The sequence below is a fragment of the Sander vitreus genome, chromosome 14 (genome assembly GCF_031162955.1).
Source record: "Sander vitreus isolate 19-12246 chromosome 14, sanVit1, whole genome shotgun sequence".
Taxonomy (NCBI): domain Eukaryota; kingdom Metazoa; phylum Chordata; class Actinopteri; order Perciformes; family Percidae; genus Sander; species Sander vitreus.
The window spans coordinates 1,469,623-1,492,240 of NC_135868.1; the positions used below are offsets into that span (position 1 = coordinate 1,469,623).

The 22,618-nt window shown below is 42.0% G+C and overlaps 1 protein-coding gene across 1 annotated transcript in view; it reads left to right on the forward strand.

Moving 5' to 3' along the window:
* LOC144529233 (uncharacterized) overlaps window positions 1–19,279 on the forward strand; it is a 34,798-nt gene extending 15,519 nt beyond the window's left edge. Inside the window, exons 3-8 of the mRNA XM_078268238.1 lie at window positions 2,466–3,977; window positions 7,803–8,624; window positions 8,915–9,938; window positions 12,015–12,214; window positions 13,050–13,271; window positions 17,277–19,279. Of these exons, the coding sequence (XP_078124364.1) occupies window positions 2,466–3,977; window positions 7,803–8,624; window positions 8,915–9,938; window positions 12,015–12,214; window positions 13,050–13,271; window positions 17,277–18,613 (5,117 nt within the window). The 3' untranslated portion in view covers window positions 18,614–19,279. The remainder of the gene's footprint in view (window positions 1–2,465; window positions 3,978–7,802; window positions 8,625–8,914; window positions 9,939–12,014; window positions 12,215–13,049; window positions 13,272–17,276) is intronic.
* The last annotated feature ends 3,339 nt before the right edge of the window (window positions 19,280–22,618 follow it).

The window sequence follows — 22,618 nt, forward strand, 5'->3', positions numbered from 1 at the left end:
CAAGAAGACTTAAATCAGTGTAAATGACGTTATATCAGACACTAGGGCTGGGCGATAAATCGATTTTATCGATTAACTTGAATGTGTAGTTAACATCGATTTGTTTAAATGAAAATCGATTTTCTCCTTAACATTCGCCGACGCTCCCCTCTGGGCTCCCATAGCTCCGAACGGGCTCAGATTCTCGGATAACTGAACCACCAGCTATCGCTGACCTAAAGGAGCACAATGCGGGGCACCAGAGGCGGTATTGAGGAACTCTTTTGCGGCTCAACACATCTACTAAATGCCGCTGATACGACCGAGTTGTGATGGAGGTCTGTAGCGGCTTAAACAACTAGCAATCGCCGCCCTGTAGCACGGAGCTCCTCTTCAACGTTTGTTTTTACCGCTAGTTACTACGAAGGAGCTTGCTACAAGTATGCTACATTCAAGAGACCATGGGATGTTAATGTATGTTACTCAGCAACAGGTGAAAAGAGGGGCAAGGTTGCGCAATAACGTTAAAATGATTTGAACTTTTAGCGAGGAACGAGAAGTGAATTACCTGAATGTGTGAAAACGCATCCGTTTTGTTGTTGTTGAATATATAGCACCCCCCCTCCAAAAAAAGGGAAAACACTCAAACCAATTTATATTTCCACAAAATTGCATGAATAATCATAATGGTATACATGCCGTGTGTGTGTGTGTATATATGAGTCAAAACAAAATGAAGTTAAAACTTGTTTTGAACAATTTCTTTGTCATCTGCAGATTGATTTTTAAGTAGGGGGAGAAAAAATCAATTTAAATCGGATTTTTTTTGGAAAAAATCTGGGATTTTATTTTTAGGCCATATTGCCCAGCCCTATCAGACACAGACTTCTGTTGTTGATTAGTGTTACGTTTCCAGCGTCGCGGCTCTGAACCGTAACGTAAGTTGGGACAGACGCCTTGTTTCTTTAGGCTAACTATATTAGTTTTAGCCTGGCTGGTAGCAGCTTTCTGCGGTGAAAAATGGCCGGGAGATGTCATGATTACGTTGCATTAATCAGGTGATTTAGTTCGTCTTTGCAGCGTACATAAAACAGACTACTGTAGCTTCACTACCCATGGAAAAGCATGTGTATCACTATGTCAGCGGCAGCTGCCGCTTACGGTACTTTTCTACACACAGAGAGCCTCACTTCCCATAACAAATCCTGTCGGACTAACGTTACAACGCATACACACGCTTCCCACATGGCCACCTGTCTTACATGGGAAGGCTCAGCCTCTACCAATGATGTAAAAGGAGAAAGGTGAAAGTTAACTTTTCTATCAAGCAGCTAGAAAGTTTTAGCATCAATATCCAAACTTCCTGTGATGTGACTTATTGCGCATGTGCACATCGTTGATGGTGAGGCAACACTTCTGGAGTAAAGTGTTCTTCAGGACAAAAAGTGGTTGGATGGGGGCTTTGTCCACACTGTCTCTGAAGTCTTTGTGTGACACATGATGTGGTGTATTTGGGAGTGGTTGACTGGCTACAGCCCTACAGTTAACTCTGTATTGCTGTTCTGCCTTGTGGTGCCTGAAGTTAATCTGACCCAGACGTTTAGGCTCAAGGTTCTTTGATGTCCCTGCATTCCACCTGCGCTGCTCATCTGTACATGCAAGCCCTGTTTACCACCAATCACTGCATTCTGCACCTGCAATAATGACATCAATGTGTCTTTATCATTTCTCCACTTACTGTTAACATTACTTATTAAATTGGATTCAACCTAATCATTGCACATATTGTACTGACAACAAAGTTTGTTTAGCATCTAACCAGAAGTGTGAAAAAAGCAGTTTTCCTTCGGAGCGAGTAGCGACTCTAGAGGCACAGTGGGAGAAATAGTGTCCCCTGTGCTTTCTGACCACCGTGGAAAATCTGTAGCAGGAAAAGTTAGCCACGGCCTAGTGAGGTGCATGCACATCGCTCGACCGTGGCTTGGTAGTGTTGCATTTCCCCCGACTCTTCTTCTCCATAAACAACATGAAATCAAGGAGAAGGTTAACTTTTCCTGCTACAGATTTCCCACCGTGGTCAGAAAGAACAGGGGAGACACTTTGTTTCTCTTACTGTGACTCTAAAGTTGCTACTCACTCTGAAGATAATCACTCTCTCTACCACACACACACACACACACACACACGCCGGCCCTGCTATTCTCTTGAAGAGATCGACGCACAAGTATAAACTTCAGGCCATTTACGTAGACTGGAGCCCTGCGTTTTAATTATTATCCATGTCATAGCCTAAGTGGTTCCATTTTGTAGCTGGTTTTAGCAAGCTGACCTTAACAAGCTATGCTATGCTACTTTGTATCAGTTTATTAGTTAACATTTGTAAGTTTTCATATCTATCACAATAAAAACTACCTCTCATTATTATTGGTTTGAGTTTAGTTTGAGTGGTGGTCAGTTATGTGTCTGTTTCATTCTGTTTCCTGCAGGTGTTCAGCAGCTGTTGGTGGTTAAAAAAGAGGTTCCCCCTGGGCAGCAGGAGTGTAGCTCCAATGTGGACCAGCGGGGGCCAGAGCCCCCCCCACACTTTAAAGAGGAACAGGAGGAACTGTGGAGCAGTCAGCAGGGAGAGCACCTTCAAGGGCTGGAGGAGGCTGATATCACCAAGTTCCCATTCACTCCTGTCCCTGTGAAGAGTGAAGATGATGAAGAGAAAGCTCAGTCCTCACAGCTTCATCAAAGACAAACTCAACACATGGAAACAGAAGCTGATGGAGAGGACTGTGGAGGACCAGAATCAGCCAGGAACTCACATCCACATCCACATTTACAACCAGAAACTGAAGACCAGACTGGAGACTCTTCTGAACCTGAGACTGATGACAGTGCTGATTGGAAGGAGACCAGAGAACCTCAGTCAGCTTTAAACTCTCTGAAACATGATTTAAGACATAAGAAAACATTCAGCTGCTCTGAATGTGGGAGAAGATTTGGCACCAGGGGACTTCTGTATGATCACATGAGAATCCACCCAAGAGAGAAAAAATACAGCTGCAGTGTTTGTAACAAGAGATTTATCTGGCGTCAACAGGTCAGAAGACATAAATGCGTCAACCTTCAGTCGTCACAGCTTCATCAGAATCAAACGGAGGAAAACAGAGAGGCAGAGCCTCCAGCCAGCAGAGAAACTCAACACATGGAAATAGAAGCTGATGGAGAGGACTGTGGAGGACCAGAACCAGCCAGGAACTCACATCCACTTTTACAACCAGAGACTGAAGACCAGACTGGAGACTCTTCTGATCCTGAGACTGATGACAGGGCTGATTGGAAGGAGACCAGAGATCCTCAGTCAGCTTTAAACTCTCTGAAACATTATTCAACATGTAAGAAGACATTCAGCTGCTCTGAGTGTGGGAAAAGATTTGGCTTCAAGTCACATCTGAAGAAACATATGAGATTCCACACAGGAGAAAAACCTTTTAGCTGCTCAGTCTGTAAGCAATCTTTTACACAGAGTGGAAATTTACAGAAACACATGAGAACTCACACAGGAGATAAGCCTTTTAGCTGCTCTGAGTGTGGTAAAGGTTTTACTGAAGGGGGACACCTGAAGAGACACATGATAACTCACAAAGGAGAAAAACCTTTCAGCTGCTCAGTTTGTAAGAAATCTTTTACACAGAGAGGAAGTTTACGGTCACACATGGCAGTCCACACAGGAGAGAAAAGATTCAGCTGCAGTGTTTGTAACAAAAGATTTGCCTGGCGTTCTGATGTCAAAACACATAAATGTGTTGGTCCGATGGAAACAGAAGCTGATGGAGAGGACTGTGAAGGACCAGAACCAGCCAGGAACTCACATCCACATCCACTTTTCCAACCAGAGACTGAAGACCAGACTGTAGACTCTTCCAATCCTGAGACTGATGACAGTGCTGATTGGAAGGAGACCAGAGAACCTCAGTCAGCTTTAAACTCTCTGAAACATGATTCAAGACGTAAGAAAACATTCAGCTGCTAATAGTACTGTCTAAACAGTTCATATAGTTAGCTTAACGTACTGACTAAACAGTTGAAATAGTAGCTAAAAGTACTGACTAAACCGTTGAAATAGTAGCTAAAAGTAATGTCAGTTACAGTTGAAATAGCAAGGCAAGGCAAGAAATTAACATTTTTTTAAAATAAAGGCAACATCAAAAATAAAGGTCTTCAGCCTTGATTTAAAAGAACTGAGAGTTGTGGCGGACCTGCAGTTTTCTGGGAGTTTGTTCCAGATATATGGAGCATAAAAACTCAACGCTGCTTCTCCCTGTTTAGTTCTGACTCTGGGGACAGATAGCAGACCTGTCCCAGACGACCTGAGAGGTCTGGGTGGTTCATAGTGTAGTAGCAGATCAGGAATGTATTTCGGCCCTAAACCGTTAAGTGATTTATAAACCAGCAAAGGTATTTTGAAATCAGTTCTTTGAGGCACAGGAAGCCAGTGTAAAGACTTCAGAACTGGAGTGATGTGATTCACTTTCTTGGTCTTAGTGAATGACGTCTGAATGAAGTCTAAGCAGTGCTGTGAATCAGCTGCAGCTGTCTGATTGACTTTTGTAGGGAGACCTGTAAAGACATGTTACAGTAGTCGAGTCTACTGAAGATAAACGTATGGACAAGTTTTTCCAAATCCTGCTGAGACATTAGTCCTTTAACCCTTGATATATTCTTAAGGTGATACTAGGCTGACTTTGTAATTGTCTTAATTAGGCTGTTGAAATTCAGGTCTGAGTCCATGACTACACCAAGATTTCTGGCTTTGTCTGTTGTTTTTAACATTGACGTTTGAAGCTGAGCGCTGGTTTTTAATAATTCCTCTTTTGCTCCAAAAACAACCAGCTCCGTTTTTTCTTCATTTAATTTAAGAAAGTTCTGGCACTTCCAGTCATTAATTTGTTCAATGCACTTAGTCAGTTTTTGTATTGGACTATAGTCTCCTGGTGATAAGGTTGTGTAAATATGTGTGTCGTCCGCATAACTATGTTAACTTATTTTGTTGTTTTCCATAATCTGAGCCAGTGGAAGCATGCAGATGTTCAACAGAAGCGGCCCCAGAACGGAGCCTTGGGGAACTCTGCACGTCATATTTGTATGCTCAGATGCATAATTACCTATAGCCACAAAGTAATCCCTATTCTTTAAGTAGGATTCAAACCAGTTTAGTACTGAGCCAGAAAGGCCAACCCTGTTTTCGTTTTTAAGAGTGGCTTGATGACTGCAGTTTTCACGGCCTGTGGGAAGATACCTGAGAGAAGAGACGTGCTTACAATCTTTAGAAGATCTGAAGCCAAACAACTTAAAACTTTTAAAACCCCTGTTGGTAGAATATCAAGGCAACAGGAGGAGGTTTACAGATGTTTTATAATGTCCTCCAGGTTTTAACTGTTGATCATATGAAATTGTGTCATATTGGAATTTGTTTTGCCTGGACACTGTGACAAAACATATCCTGTATTTGATATGGAGGCACTGACCGTTTGTCTAATTTTCTGAATTTTGTCTTTGAAGAAGATGGCAAATTCATTGCAGGCCTTGGTGGATACAAGTTCAGATGCTACTGGTACTGGAGGGTTTGTTAACCTATCGACAGTAGCAAACAAAGCACGTGAATTATTGTTTCTGGCGATAATGTCAGAGAAGAAAGACCGCCTTGCATTCCTTAGTTCCAAATTATAAATATGCAGTCTCTCTCTATAGGTGTTATAATGGACCTGGAGATTGGTGGTGTGGAGGAGAAAAGCGGAATGAATGTTTCACTGGTGTGTTCAGTGATATACTGTTTTCTGATTACCTTTGTTTGGACACTTTTGTGCACAGAGATAGTGCTGTTGAAGAAAACATAGGAATGATCAGAGAGAGCAACATCAGTCACCACAACCTTGGAAATGTCAGACCCTTGGACATAATCAAGTTCAATGTGTGCCCCTTATTGTGTGTGGGCGCCGACACATGCTGAGTCAGTCCATAGTTCTCAAAAACACAGTTCTTTGGTCCCTCTAACCTAGGTGTTGTCAACATTAATGTTAAAATCACCAGCAATAATTACACAGTCAAAGTTAATACAGATTATAGACACCAGTTCAGTAAAGTCATCAAAGAAGGTTGCACAGTATTTAGGTGGCCTGTAGATATTTAGAAATATAGCTTGAGGGGAGGACCTTAGCTGAAGAGCCACATATTCAAAAGAAGCAAAATTTCCATAAGATATTTGTATACATTGGAATGAATCATTAAACAAAATGGCCACTCCACCTCCTTTGTTATTCACTGTATTCTCACTTATAAAAGTGAAGTTAGGGGGAGCTGACTATGAGAACAGCAGCACAAAGACCACAAGACCTGATGTTTAGAAGGGCTAGTGTTAGTGTGTTTTCATTTTGTGGGACAGGCTGTGGCTGACGAGGAATGGATGCTAAATTTGCTAAGTTTGCAGTTAAGTGCTTATTCGCCATTCTTTTTCTATTACCTATTACAACATAAATTGAGGAAGAATTTAATACACAGGGCCCGGCCTTGTCCCGGAAAGAATCATGAGTGCCACTAGGTGTGCAGCCTGGACCCGACACATATCAGTTAATATTTGCTGCATTTTGTACACAAGCATCCTTATCAGTCTGGGGAGGAGGAGTTAAATGCCATCCTTGCGGAAGTGCCTGGCGTTTTACTTTTGGCCGGGGCGAATGATGGGAGAAGGAAGGAGGGTAAATTTGGTTCCAGCATCTACCAACTGCTTCATCTGGTCAGTGAACTCCAACATGGGGATGGGGGAAAGAGGGGAGAGGGTGAGTGGAGAGAGTGATGGCATGGGCGGGGTATACGGATCCTCAAAGGTGTCAGGGTTTGTAAGGGGGTTTGAGGGGTGTTGGACGGGTGAAAAGGGGGGTTGAGATTTCTCGTATCTGCTCTGTGGTCTCCCATGGTCAAATCTTTGTTCAGGTGGGGGCTGTGGTGGATCACTGCCGCACTTTGTTATGTCTTCCTCTTGTTTAGATTTGTCTTGTCTCGTGTCCTTGACCGAGGGAGCAGAAAGTAAAATAGGTTAGAGGTGAACAGCTTTACTCCTGGCTTGTTAAGGAAAAGTCCATCTGTTTAAAAAGATGTCTGCGGTCCCAGAAAATGTTAAAATTGTCAATGAACTGCACAGAATGGACGGTACATGCAGTTGAAAGCCATTTGTTCAGTGCCAACAGTCTGCTGAATCTCTCAGCTCCTCTTCTGATTGGCTGTAGAGGGCCACGATATCCGGGATTCTTTGGACCAAGTCAGACACTATGTCTTTGTGAAAACAGTGTTTTGGTGTTTTTACCGCTTTTTACATCTTTTACAGCAGAGTCACCCACAATCAGAGTTTGAGGCCAAGTCGTTAGCCTACCATGTAGCTTTTTACTATTTGAATTGCTCTCAGTCCTTACCCTGCTGTGTGACGATGAGATGCAATCCAGGTCATCAGATGGAGGTCTAGGGTCCTGCTGCAGTGGAGCAAATTTACTTCTAACCAGTGAATTTTGGTTTCCAGAACTGCAATCTTCTGAAGGAGTTTGTAGTAGTCATTCACAGAGAAGGGAGGCATCTTGCTGCTAATTAGCTTTAGCTAAGTACCACATTTCCAGTCACTGTAGGACAGGCTTGACCTATTGGTAGGCCACGCTCACACAGAAAAATGTTGAAATATGGCAATAGCCTACTATGTTTTCAGATCTATGACGATACAAACTACCTCTCATTATTATTGGTTTGAGTTTATTTTGAGTGGTGGTCAGTAATGTTTCTGTTTCCTGCAGATGTTTTGCAGCTGTCGGTGGTTAAAGAAGAGGTTTCCCCTGAGCAGCAGGAGTGTATGTCCAGTGTGGACCAGCAGGAGCCCCCCCCACACATTAAAGAGGAACAGAAGGAACTGTGGAGCAGTCAGAAGGGAGAGCAGCTTCAAGGGCTGGAGGAGGCTGATATCACCAGGTTCCCATTCACTCCTGTCCCTGTGAAGAGTGAAGATGATGAAGAGAAAGCTCAGTCCTCACAGCTTCATCAAAGACAAACTCAACACATGGAAATAGAAGTTGATGGAGAGGACTGTGGAGGACCAGAACCAGCCAGGAACTCACATCCACATCCACTTTTACAACCAGAGACTGAAGACCAGACTGGAGACTCTTCTGAACCTGAGGCTGATGACAGTGCTGATTGGAAGGAGACCAGGGAACCTCAGTCAGCTTTAAACTCTCTGAAACATGATTTAAGACATAAAAAAACATTCAGCTGCTCAGTTTGTAAGAAATCTTTTACACAGAGTGGAAGTTTACAGAAACACATGAGAATCCACACAAGAGAGAAAAGATTCAGCTGCAGTGTTTGTAACAAAAGATTTGCCCAGCGGTCTTATGTCAAAACACATAAATGTGTTGGTCAGATGGAAACAGAATCTGATGGAGAGGACTGTGGAGGACCAGAACCAGCCAGGAACTCACAACCACATCTAATTTTACAACCAGAGACTGAAGACCAGACTGGAGACTCTTCTGATCCTGAGACTGATGACAGTGCTGATTGGAAGAAGACCAGAGAACCTCAGTCAGCTTTAAAGTCTCTGAAACATGATTCGACATGCAGTGAGTATTAAAATCCTTGAAGGTCTTGGAAAAGTCATGGAATAACTAAAATCCTTAAACGTTTTTTTTAAGTCATGAAATTTGTAAAATCTTTTTGGACAAGTTTTGAACAAGTTTTCGAAAACTCCTGGGATTACTAAAATCTTTAACCTTTTTGGAAAAGTCATTAACAGTTATTTTGCAGAATCTCTTCATATTTATGATGATACAAACTACCTCCCATTATTATTGGTTTGAATTTAGTTTGAGTGGTGGCCAGTAATATGTCTGTTTCATAATGTTTCCTGCAGGTGTTCAACAGCTGTTGGTGGTTAAAGAAGATGTTCCCCCTGAGCAGCAGGAGAGTAGCTCCAGTGTGGACCAGCAGGAGCCAGAGCCCCCCCCACACATTAAAGAGGAACAGGAGGAACTGTGGAGCAGTCAGGAGGGAGAGCAACTTAGAGGGCTGGAAGAGGCTGATATCACCAAGTTCCCATTCACTCCTGTCCCTGTGAAGAGTGAAGATGATGAAGAGAAAGCTCAGTCCGCACAGCTTCATCAAAGACAAACTCAACACATGGAAACAGAAGCTGAAGAAGAGGACTATGAAGGACCAGAACCAGCCAGGAACTCACATCCACATCCACTTTTACAACCAGAGACTGACTACCAGACTGGAGACTCTTCTGAACCTGAGGCTGATGACAGTGCTGATTGGAAGGAGACCAGAGAACCTCAGTCAGCTTTAAACTCTCCGAAAAATACTAAAATCCAGGTAAGCCATACAACTGATACTGCTGGGAAAAAACTGTTAAGGGGCTCTGAATGTTGGAAAAGACTTGGCTGCAAGACACTTAAGTCTTGCACGGTCAAAAAAAAGATTCTGTTCAGCTGCAGCGTTTGTGACCAAAGTTTCACCTGGTACAAACAGCTCAGGGACCATCAGTGTGTCGGCCGTCAGAGTCAAACTGAGGAGAACAGAGAGGCAACTGAAGACATAGAAGCAGATGGAGAGGACTGTGGAGGACCAGAACCACATTCACAGACCCTTTCACAACCAGAGACTGAAGACAGGTCTGTCTCTGTCAATATTATGAAATATAGCTGCTCTCAGTGTGGGAAAGGATTCAACAACAGGCGAAATCTACAGGTGCACACGATCATTCACATGGAGGAGAAGCCGTTCTGCTGCAAGCTTTGCAGGAGCCGATTTTCGGAGAGGAAAAAGTTATTGTGTCACATGAAATTCCACAAGACCGAAGCCTCAGGGCTGTTCAGGTTTTTCAGATCAAGTAAAGATATTTTTGGGAATACAAAATGGATCTACTCTTCTACTTACTAATTTCAAATTTCTTTATATAGCACACATTTTTTGATGTGTGATTAACGGATGCACGTTCTGTGATTAAGGCCATGCCGCTTTTCTATTAAGTAATTATGTATTCACCTCAGTTATGTTCTGTTAAGTCACTTATCATTACCACAAATATATATATTTTATTTTGAACATATATTTAACTTCTGTACTATTTACTGGCCTAGATATTTATTTTTTTACTATGAATTTGTTTTTGTACATATTTAATAAGCATTGTTGGAGCGAGTCTATCATATAATGACAGCTACTTTGTGATTGTTGTGCAAATGATAATAAATGACTAACAAAAATCGAAATGCATTCCCTGCAGATAATGCGTGTGAAAGCTGAAAATGCTTAAGTCTTGCACGGTCAAAAAGAACATTCTGTTCAGCTGCACTGTTTGTGACCAAAGTTTTCACCTGGTACAAAGAGTTTAGGATTAGGGTTGGGCATCGAGAACCGATTCCCAGTTGGTTTCAAAAATTATGATTCCAGTGGAATAGTTTATTTATTGGAATCGTTTGGAGGATTTGGTTTCAAATCTGATCATGCGTTCCAAATTTAACATGCGCAAGTTTTTGTTTCCGTAGCGGCCAGGCGCTTGTTGTGTTGCAGCCATGGAGCACAGTAAGCAGCGCTCTAGTGTGGCTTTTTTTTCCAGGGCTTTTTTCGTTGAAAAACTGCAAACCACCACTGAATCAAAATAAAACTTTCCTCTTATTTGTGAAATAATGATGTGACCCGTTTCAACTCCACCCCTCAAAGAATCAGAATTGAGAATCGAAAAGGGCTCCTGTACACCGCCTGCGTGGCGTGAGCATGTCAGCTGCGTGGGGTGTCCGTTTTTATTTCGCCTCTAATGTTAACAGGTTAGAGCTTGCACACTGCCTGCGTGACACGCACGTTAGGTGCGGCTCGAGCCGCCCCGAAAACGAGTTCATGCTAGAAATAGGACGACGCCTATTTTTCACGCGACACACAAGCGTGTTGGAAGCGTTTCCAGGCAAAATAGAAGGTTTATGTCATTTTGACACAAATACATTTAATAAATGACATTTTGATGTTTGAACATCTCTTGACATAAATGATAAAATAAAAACGTGTACTTTATTAATATATATATATATATATATAAATATAATATAAAAATATTTATACCGAAATATGTGCAAACAAATATTGACAAAATAAATTGAAGAACATGCTATTTCATTTTATCAATGGGAAACATACATGTGTACAGCAAATGCTAGCAGCAGCGCCGCATCAGACACGTTTCTGGTGTGCAAAGAAAACGCCATGCAACTGACACGCAACAGAAACGCCACACTCACGCCACGCAGGCGGTGTGCAGGAGCCCTAAGAACCGGAATCGAAAGTAAGAATCGCAATTGGAGTCAGAATCGTTAAAATCCAAATGATGCCCAACCCCACTTAGGAACCATCAATGTGTCTGACTGCTTCTTTGTGTTTTGTGCACATAACGCAAATCAAATGAATAACTTGGGAGCGAAGATGTGTGTTTTGTATGTTTGTGAGATAGATTATACATTGTGCTTAGACTAAGTTTTAGAAACAGTTTTTTCTTTTTGCTTTTGGTTCTTTGGTCAGTAAAAAAAAAAAGTGGTCTAATTTTATATGATAATAATCGGTCTAATAAAACATAAACATTAACTTCACCTTTAGATAAACAACAAAAACAGTTGACTTCTTACATTTACACTCCAAGATTAAACCTGTCTTCTGTTTGACACTTTAAAAGAAAAAGGGAAACAAACTACCATCATGTTCAATTTGGTTCTTTGTTTTCTCAGAGCTCTGAAGATGCATTTAAATATTTGTCTTTCTTCAAACGTGTATTTTAATCATTTATCTTCCTGTGTTTTCTTTTCTTCAAATTAGCCTAAAACACTTCCGGACTTTTATTTTGAAGCTCATCAACTAATCTGCACCGGAAGCTATAATCTTACTGCGGCTAACTTCACACTTTGAACAAGATGGCGTCTAGCAGAAAGGTGTGTTATCAGAGTCTCTTTGTTGTGTTGAGAAAGAGGTAAAATGTGTAAAGTCCAGATGCTGAGAGCGTTGGTGGAGCAGCGACTAACTGCGGCTGCTGAAGAGATATTTGGGCTGTTTGAAAGAACGATAGCAGAATACGAGGAGGAACTTTGTCGTTCAAAAGAGGAGAACGAGCGACAACGGAAGCTACTGGACGCTGTTTTCAACCCTCAGCTTCGGTTACACAGAGCAGGTTTGGTCATTAAACCTTCAGTTGATCTTTCTCTCCTTCCTGTCATCTCTTCTCTCAGCAACTATATGACGATAGGACGTTTGTAAATAAGAAGATCTTTGCTCTTTAACAGTTCTTCCTTAAACCCACCAGACTCTATGTAAATAATCAGTACTTTTATCATCGTAAAACACACTGCATTCAAAGTGGACAGAAACAAAACAAAACTATCAAAAGCCGTCTTGGTTCGTCTTTCCACGGTTCCAACTATCACCATTCTGGTTTGGTTAAAATTAACCCTTAATTCACCGATTTACATGTGGAAATATGCTGGTTCTATACACGCTAAACGTGCTGATTATTTACATGGAGTCTGGTGGGTTTGGTGATGGTGATTTCGGAGCTGTTAGGACTGTATATGTGATGGTTACATAGTAGTGATGTTCGCCTTGGAACACAACAGCACAGTATTGTAACCACTGAGGCTTAGAGGGGGTGTGTGTGTGTGCGCGTTTGTGTCTGTGTTTGTTTGTGTGTGTGTCTGTGTGCATGCATGTGTGTGCGTGTCTGTGTGTGCGTGCGTTTGTCTCTTTGTGTGTGTGTGTCTATAACAAGAACAAATACAAGATTCAATAACATAATGACAATTCAAGTCATCTTAACCGGTACTTAGACATAGTCATATTTTAAAATCTCCAGTTAGCTTGTAGCACTGACTTTATGTAGGGTCTTATGGAGTCTTATAGGTTTTTTAGAGTCTCATTTTAACACTGGCCAACAAGATAAAACAACTTTTCTGGGGGAAACCCTGTAATCTCTAAGCTTTAGCTGACATTAACTTCTGTCTGTGTTTCAGCTTTGCCTCCAGACGACAAAAGCCAGATTGTTATTAAAGAGGAGCAGCAGGGGTGTAGCTCCAGTGTGGACCAGCAGGAGCCAGAGCCCCTCCCACACATTAAAGAGGAACAGGAGGAACTGTGGAGCAGTCAGGAGGGAGAGCAGCTTCAAGGGCTGGAGGAGGCTGATATCACCAAGTTCCCATTCACTCCTGTCCCTGTGAAGAGTGAAGATGATGAAGGTAGGAACAACATTAACAGGGTTTTTAGGGGAAATAAAGGGTGAAAAATCTGCAGAAGTCAAGAGCATAAAAGTTCAAGAGAACCTGGTTTATTTTATTGTAGGAGTAGGGTTCCTTCCACACTAGTCTCACATGTCCAGACCTTTTTCCACAGCGCTGTAGAGGAAGGTCCACACCGCATTCATGGATGGGAGAAAAATGTGCTCTGATTTATTGGCATTTCTTTAAACCAATCACAATCATCTTGGGTGGCACAAAGCGCCGGATGGAGCCACAGTGCCTCTGCTAAATAGTCTCAGGAAGGAAGTGTGTGTGTGTGTGTGTGTGTGTGTGTGTGTGTGTGTGAGTGAGAGAGTGTGTGTGAGTGAGAGAGTGTGTGAGACACGTGAGCAACAAAGAGACAGAGGGAGAGCAGGGAAAGGAAATGCAGCTGAACAAATATGCTGAAGGAAGTAAAAAAAAAATCATTGATTTAATATGTCAACAAAATATATGCAAATTCCGTGCGATTCCGCGTGTATAAGAGAATTCCGTTTTGATGTGTAGATTCCGTCCGCCTTTTCCGCATCACGGAAATCACGCAGTTGTATTTTCTGCCTCCTTGTTTCAGCATCATACAGCCATAAAACGTACAAACACAACAACACAATTACTATTAGGTCTCCATGGCGTCTTTATCGCAGGGGGGCTTTCAACTACTAACAATGTAATCCCACCTGCAGCGATTAATAAGTCTAACCCCCTTATAAAAACGCTGTGCTGACCTCAGACCATGACCACGAAGCCTAGCAACGCATATTGTTTACATGTCTTTTGACAAGGCAGCTGCATTGTCAGAAGCTAGAGCAAGCTAGATTTGGATGAGTGATGGAGAATCAGATTGGGGACAGATCAATGACCTGTCATTTACATTTGAGGACGAGGAGCGTGCAGCTTGCCCATATCATCGCAGCTCGCCCGTATCATCGTAGACGCTGACGGGACAGGTGCCTACAGTTACAGCGATACACATCCTTGTTAGACGTAACTCATGTAACGTTAGCTGTTTCTGGCATAAGCTTACTGCACTAGCTAAACACTATTTATGAATATTTTATTATTTAGTGTCGGCTTAACCATTAAGGGACGTAAATGTCTAACTGGGAACACGCACTGAGAGCGCAGTCTCAGCCTGTATGTGTGTGTTTGAAATTGCCTAAAGCTGATAAACTGACTTTTAAATAGTTACTTTGTCAAGTCGTACTTATTATTTTCAAAAATGGATAAAATTGAACAACTCAACTGCTTCAAGAAATGCCACATTTGCATGTGCTGACACTGTTGCCACAGCGGGTAAATCCGGTGTAATTTTGCTATTTTTAGCCTACTTTTGTGAAAATGATTTGCACCCTCGCAATTTTTACTTCGCCCCCTTAGTCATTTTAGGTCTGTTAGATTCGGAATTTCTGTGATCCTGTTGCCTACAAAGACATTCAAGTGGCAGGATGTAGAATGAAGCAATCTGAGGACAGTGGTTGAATCAGACCAAAGGGTGATTTTCTCCACCTTCAAGGTTAGTTGGTCTGAGAAGCTTCATGAGCTGAGCCCCAGTTAGCGCTGCGACAGTTCTAATCGGGAAAATAATCACATTCTGTACGCAGAATATAAGCTGCTGTTTATTTGTTTTTACTACGGCTGCAGCATGGGTTAAGTGCCCAAGACAAATTTCCCACAATGTGGGACATCTCTTGAATTAAAGCCAAGGGTATCTGTTTCACAGCGCTAGCTTAGTCCCAGTGTTGACTCATGTGTTTTTGCTTTTCATGTGACAGCCAAAACTTTAGTTTTTCTGAGCATGCCTCAGGTAGTAGATGGCTAATGGCTTCTGTCCTGTTGCTAGACCATTGACGGACCTCAAATCTTCCTGATGGAAGAAGCTGTTGTAGCTTGTTGACCAACTGCTGGGCCTTTTCAACTGAGGGAACAAGAAGTTGTCCACGTAGAAGCACAGTTTGATTGAGAATCTTACGTCCTCCCTAGGTTCATTGTGCAGGAAAACACGGCGGTGAAGGGCAAACGGGGCACAACATGGACAACAAGTAGTCCCAAAGGGAATTATCTGCCACTCATAGATTTCAGGGGGCTCATCTGTTTCCATATTGTGCCAAAGAAACCTCAGGAGGGGTTTGTCTTCAGGTAGGATGCACACCTGATGAACCATGGCCTTTCTGTCACCACTGATTGGGACACTGTGTCCCCTGAAGCGCAGCAACACACTAACAATTGAGGGACTCAAGGCAGGACCAAGCAACGGCGACTCATTGAGGTTAAGTGCCTTGTAGTGAAAGAAGCTAGTTAAATATTACCCTATTTTTTCCATTGACTACAACACTAGAGGTTTCCAATTTATTCTCTGCAATGTAATCAGCAGCCCTTTCGGGATATTTAGCAAGGTGTTTCTCAATACTCCTGAGGCTTTGCAATACTGCTTCTTAAAAGGCCTTGAATAAGGCAATATCCTTTCTCCTTAGCAGTGGTGTGGTATACATTTGCACCCCTTTTATGGTCAGTCCCATGGTCCTAGCTTAATGTAGGTCTATTGCTGCCTTCTGTTCCTTTTGACCTTGTCACCTCCTTTTAACTTTTATAAGGCAGAGTGTCAACTTGCCAAACCATCCCAACATTTTTCTGCAACTCAACTGACAAGGTGCCGAGAGATGTAAAGAGGCATTATTGAGACGGTAATTGTGCCTTAAACATCTTTGCTGGCCCTTGAAGTGTCCCTCCCAGCCGTGTTCTGATGGCCGCCGGCCCTCCTGGTGGTCCTAAGCTGCACATGCTGTGTGAAAGGAAGAGTTAATACCTGTGGGGGTGGGCTCTGCAGGCTGAGATAAGCAATAGTCTCTCCCTGACTCCCCTGTTGCAGGGCGAAGTCCACACTGTGGCAAATGAGCAGCTGACGCTGTTTTCCAAGGTCTATGGTAAGCTGAATTATTGGATTAATGGGTTTGGTAATTCAGCCCCCCCTAGCTCCTACAGGCTTTTGCTCAACAATAGGGTGAGTATCAGGTGCTCTTGTCTCATCAGGGGTAAGGGCCATTTCATCAAAGGTAAATCCCATCCTGTCGGACTTAATGGTTTAGAGGAACGGAATGACTGGGCAGACAATGCTGATGGTTTACTTAGGTGGTCCTCTTATAGATTTGTCGAATACTGTGCTGTGTGCAGATAACTAGGAGTTGTAATGGCTTGTCTGTGGCTGACAAAACTCATTTGATAGTCTCTAAGGTAGGGAAGATGTTACGTGTTGATTCATGTAAGGCCCCACTGTATGTGAAACTAGGGTTCATCCTGAGATCCAGGGAAAGCTTCACTTCTGGCTCGAAGGACCAAATATTGAATAGGTATTCACTTAGGACTGTATAGGTGATGGTTACATATAGGGATGTACTGGGGAAATAAATAAGAGATTGCCCCGTTAAGTTGCAATAATAACAGACATCCATGTCATTTACATAGCATAATGTCAACATTGTCCAAATACTACAGTCTTACTATAACTAAAAAGTTACAGCTAGCTAGAATTTAGCATAAGGAAGCCCAATGGTGATTAGATTAGCTCTGCATTAACAAAAGTCTTACCAAAACGCAGTGAAAGACTCAAGTAATGTCCAGATTAGAAAACAATTATTGATTTTACTCAGTTCATCAGAGACACACGACTTAAACCATTTGAATGCAGTAAAGTCCACTTCACACTCTGTTATTCCAACGTCTCTCTTCTAACCCTGCCTCTTAATTACCGACTGCACCACTTTGTGCTCAACAGCGCAGTTGCATTATTTCATCACAAGAGTGCCCTAATATGTCAGTCAACAGCCTTTCCAACCGTTTCTCAAGGCTGTAAAGAAAAACAAGTAGTGCAGATGTAACCTAAATAACTGACTGAATAAACAGTATTTCTCAATCAATCACAATCCAGGTGAAAAGACACAGTTCCACAACATTTCTCTGTGTTTCTTGCAGATGTTGAGCAGCTGTTGGTGGTTAAAGAAGAGGTTCCCCCTGAGGAGCAGGAGTGTAGCTTCAGGGTGGACCAGGAGGAGCCAGAGTCCCCCCCACACATTAAAGAGGAACAGGAGGAACTTTGGAGCAGTCAGGAGGGAGAGCAGCTTCAAGGGCTGGAGGAGGCTGATATCACCAAGTTCCCATTCACTCCTGTCCCTGTGAAGAGTGAAGATGAAGAGAAAGCTCAGTCCTCACAGCTTCATCAAAGACAAACTCAACACATGGAAACAGAAGCTGATGGAGAGGACTGTGGAGGACCAGAACCAGCCAGGAACTCGCATCCACTTTTACAACCAGAGACAGAAGACCAGACTGGAGACTCTTCTGAAACTGAGACTGATGACAGTGCTGATTGGAAGGAGACCAGAGAACCTCAGTCAACTTTAAACTCTCTGAAACATGATTCAAGACATAAGAAAACGTTCAGCTGCTCTGAGTGTGGGAAAGGTTTTTGCTTCAAGACACATCTGAAGAAACACATAACTCACACAGGACAGAAACCTTTCAGCTGCTCAGTCTGTAAGAAATCTTTTACAAAGAGAGGAAGTTTACAGAATCACATGAGAATCCACACAGGAGAGAAGCCTTTCAGCTGCTCTGAGTGTGGTAGAGCTTTCATTGAACGTGGAAACCTGAAGAGACACATGATAACTCACACAGGAGAAAAACCTTTTAGCTGCTCAGTTTGTAATAAATCTTTTACACAGAGTGAAAATTTACGGTCACACATGAGAATCCACACAGGAGAAACACCTTTCAGCTGTTTAGTTTGTAATAAATCTTTTACATTGAATGGATGTTTACAGAAACACATGAGAACTCACACAGGAAAGAAACCTTTTAGCTGCTCTGAGTGTGGTAAAGCTTTCACTGTTAGTGGAACCCTGAAGACACACATGTTGACTCATTCTGGAGAAAAACCTTTCAGCTGCTCAGTCTGTAAGAAATCTTTGACACACAGTGGAGCTTTAAAGATGCACATGAGAATCCACACAGGAGAAAAACCTTTCAGCTGCTCAGTCTGTAAGAAATCTTTTACACAGAGAGGAAGTTTACAGCAACACATGGTGGTCCACACAAGAGAGAAAAGATTCTGCTGCAGTGTTTGTAACAAAAGATTTTCCCGGCTTTCTCATGTCAAAACACATAAATGTGTTGGTCAGATGGAAACAGAAGCTGATGGAGAGGACTGTGGAGGACCAGAACCAGCCAGGAACTCACATCCACTTTTACAACCAGAGACTGAAGACCAGACTGGAGACTCTTCTGAACCTGAGACTGGTGACATGGAATAATGTTTGTGCATTAAAGTCCAAGCAACACTTCTATAAAACAAAAAATCTGTATGTATCAGCATCTAGATAGAAGACATTATATTGTGTGGTAGGAAAAAGTACACTCTTATTTTAAATATTTTTATCTGATATTGTTTTGTAATGTCTGTCATATAATCAAGAAATCACACAAATGTAACCATACATATATTCACTATTAATCATGTATCAATATGGGAGTTTATTCAATACAAATTGGGTTCATGTTTAAATTTTGTGTATCATGTTTAAGCACATTTTAGGCCCAGCAGTCTCTGAGAGGAGACTTTTCTCTCTGTGTCAGGGAGACAGGAAGTGCAGGTTGAAAGCTATCTTTAGTTTAAACAAGGGAGATGTGAGGGAGGTAGCATAGGGAAGTTAGCCTAGCATGGTGTTTCCTGTCAGGGAGCGGAGGAGTTTTCTCTTTGAATCAAAGCTGAGATGGACATATTATGATCTGTATAAAACTATAAAAACTGACTTGTGCATTGCTATGTTCCAAGGTAATATGATCAGTGACACCAAAATGATTAAGGTCTTTTGACATGTATAGTGTCTCCTTTGCCACTAATCAAGCCCTCCAGGATTTCACGATGTTGAGATTGCGCCAATTCACGCAAATTCAATAAATTTGACCAATAACCTGAAGTTTCCCGCCACTTCAACCAATCCCAGCAGTCCCAGTATGTGACTCTAAGAGCCAATGACCAAGCGGGAGTGAGAACGGTCACGGGCTAATCATTTTCTTGTTTCTGATGAAGACAAGACGTGTGTGACTGACTCGACATCTCACATTTACCAACAAAACGTACAGCGAAAGACCGTGCAAAACATTTCAGACCATCCTGTCAACCTGTATACATTTTAACATTAATGTATGTTGTAACGTGTTTTTACTATAAAGTCGCTGAAAGCTGCTGCTGTTTCAATCCTGTCGGCTCTCTGCAGTGGGCGGGCTGCTCAGTTCCCCTTGCGACTGACGCACGCACGCACACACACACACACACACACACACACGGTGGATGCAGGAAAAGCCGGAGATGAGACGACACAATGACCTAAATTGAGGACAGCTATGCTCGTTAGTGTAAGTGCAATGATAAGTTAAAGTCCAATAAGTACTTTATCAAACTGCATGAATGTGTCCCAGGCCAGGTTAGGAAATTAACTAACACTGTAAAGATCAATAAACCACTGACACACATGTTCAGATTTGATTCATTCAATAAATTGTTTTGTCTTAAATCCAGCCATTTTCATATTATACCAACATTTGCAGCATCCTGAGCCTTTTTAGTAAGGTTACTAGGAAATCTCAGCCCAGAGTAATTCTCCCCAAAACAAGTTTCCTTTTTATTTTCAAAGAACTAAAAAAAAAAAAAAAAAATAGTTTTCAACTTTCACTGTCTCCCGCAGCTTCATTGCAACAAACATACAATAGACATCGCAACTTTTTACAAAAGCTCCCGTGAAATCAGGCAGTTTGGGCCGCAACAATCTCAAAAAAAGGCCACGAAATCCTGGAGGGACCGACTAATTAGGCCATGGTAAAGCTAATAAAGTAAAGAAATATAATTGTTTGATATGACCGGTGTGGTACACCAGGACATGCTGAGTACCCTCCAGGATGAAATAAAGTGAAATCATTTGAAGTAAACCATCTGTTGACTAGCATGTACGTTAGTAGTTATTGTCTGGGTCACAACGACCTAGGTGTACTTAAGAAAAGGAAGCTGAGAGGACTGTTAGAAGTAAAAATATCACCAGTTCAGGTCCATCTTAGATGTAACGAACATGAGGTAACTGTGGGTGTGAACGTGTCCAACTGACACCGCCCAAAACGCTGTATAAGAAGAGAGTCATATGAAACTTAGATTCAGTTGTCTATTTGACTGACTATCACCGGTGGTCAGTTGATGTGTCTGAGGCAGCTCGGTTTGTTTGTTAAAATGTAACAAATAAATCTGCAACAGGAGTGAATATCAACAGTCTCAGGAGTCTTCATGGTGTCCTCACACATAGAAATAAAATGGATAGAAAGGTTATTGAACTGTTTGCCGTGGTCATTTGATGTGTACACAACAAAATGGCGATTGTTGTTAGTTGTCCAGTGACAATATGCGTCAGTGGGGCTGTAAACTGTGTCGAAGCTCTAAATGCTAAAAATGAAAAGAAAGTAGAGCTGCCGATAACGTTAGAGCTGTCAATCTTCCTCTATAATGCCATTCAAATTTCATTTATTTATTTTTTTTATATTCAAATATTTAATGCTCATATGCAGCCTGTTAAATAATATGTACTACACTACTAAGGTTAATGCATTGTCAATGCCATTACAAGCATCGGGTTGTTGTTACCCGTTCCAACATTAGTCTGACGCATTGCAAGCAACTTTGTTTACAGACATTTTTCCACCATGAGCACACAGCGACAAACAAATCAACAGAGAACTCTGAAATGAAACAATATCTAACAAGTGTAGTGAAGCGGCTCTGTTGTAAAGGCTAACGCTGCTCGGTTAGCACAATGACATCATGTTAGAAAGCACAGCTGAAACGATTTGTCATAAACAACGTAACAAACTTTGCTAACTGCATTAATAACTAAGCCAAACGGTGCTGCCACTACTATTTTAGTGATTTATAAGCAACCTGTTAAAACTGTTTCCCATCTTTCTTCAGATGTCCAGCCGCAGCCTGTCACTCCCCCTGTACTAACGTTACTCTGTACGTAACGTTAGCTTAGACCTCACAATGCCTTGTGTTTCTCACTCCCGCTAACTTATTGTTCATAAGACGTGACATGAGTGACACGCGGGTAGGCCAAGGCGAGAAGAGGGAGATTAGCCAACATATTTATTTTAAAATAAGTCACATTTGAACAGTAATTTCAGCATTTTAATAGTATTGCTGTTTTTACTATTCAAATTATATTTGACTTTCGGTATTCGCTCCAACAGCCCTAATAGAAAGGCCATTGGACTGTTTGCCGTGGTCATTTGATGGGTACACAACAACATGGCGATTGCTGTTAGTTGTCCAGTGACAATACGCGTCAGTTGGGGCCATAAACTGTGTCGAAGCTCGCTGGGAGGAGAGTCTCCCGACGCAGCTCAGGAGACGTTCTCGGAGGGAATAAGGAGGAACAGTTAGACCCAGCGACAACGTGGTCAGCAGACCTCTAACGTCAGACCCAGCAGCAGTCGGTCAGTGGACCGCTAACATTAGACCCAGCGGCAGTGGGAGCCTATAGCTCCTGATGCTCGCTCCTCGACGCCGCTTCTCGGGGCAGAAATAAGAGCTTTGAGACGGCCTTCACCGAGGAGGGACAGAACAACTTCTGGGTAAGCCGTGGCCAGAGGAGTCGAGGAGATAACAAATAAGGAACATGCTGCAGCCACAGTCCCATCCAGCAACGTTACAGGCTGAAAATGTCAAATTTTAAAAGGAAAATTATTTTACATTTAGGGCATTTCCTCTATAACTGAGACATTTTAGGAGCGATTGGTGGGATTGCTGTGGACGAAGTACACACGGATATACACTGGTAAGAGCCAATGAGGTTTAACTATGTATCAGTTCATTTAAACAGCTCATGTTACTGTTTTCTGTTCACTCAGCAGTGCTTTTATCTTATTGTTATCAGGCTGCATTAAAATACAACAGGTGCATATTGCTGTTCAGTTAACTGTTATTTAAAGATGTGACCATTATTTTTTTATAATATTCGTGTGACATTGTTACCGTTATATTGCTGTATGAAGACTGCTGTTTATATTGTTAGACGTTTGAGCAATATGTTTCTGCAGTTGTTGAGATAATTAGGAAAGGCTGATAAAGCCAAATGTGTTTTAAATTAAGTCTGTGCTGTGCTGTTTTTCTATTTTGGACCAATGCACCTTGAATTATTTTAGTTGATACATTTTTTAATATATAAAAGATATATTTTTTAATTCTTTAACAGTAAAGGATCACGTTTGTTCTGCTT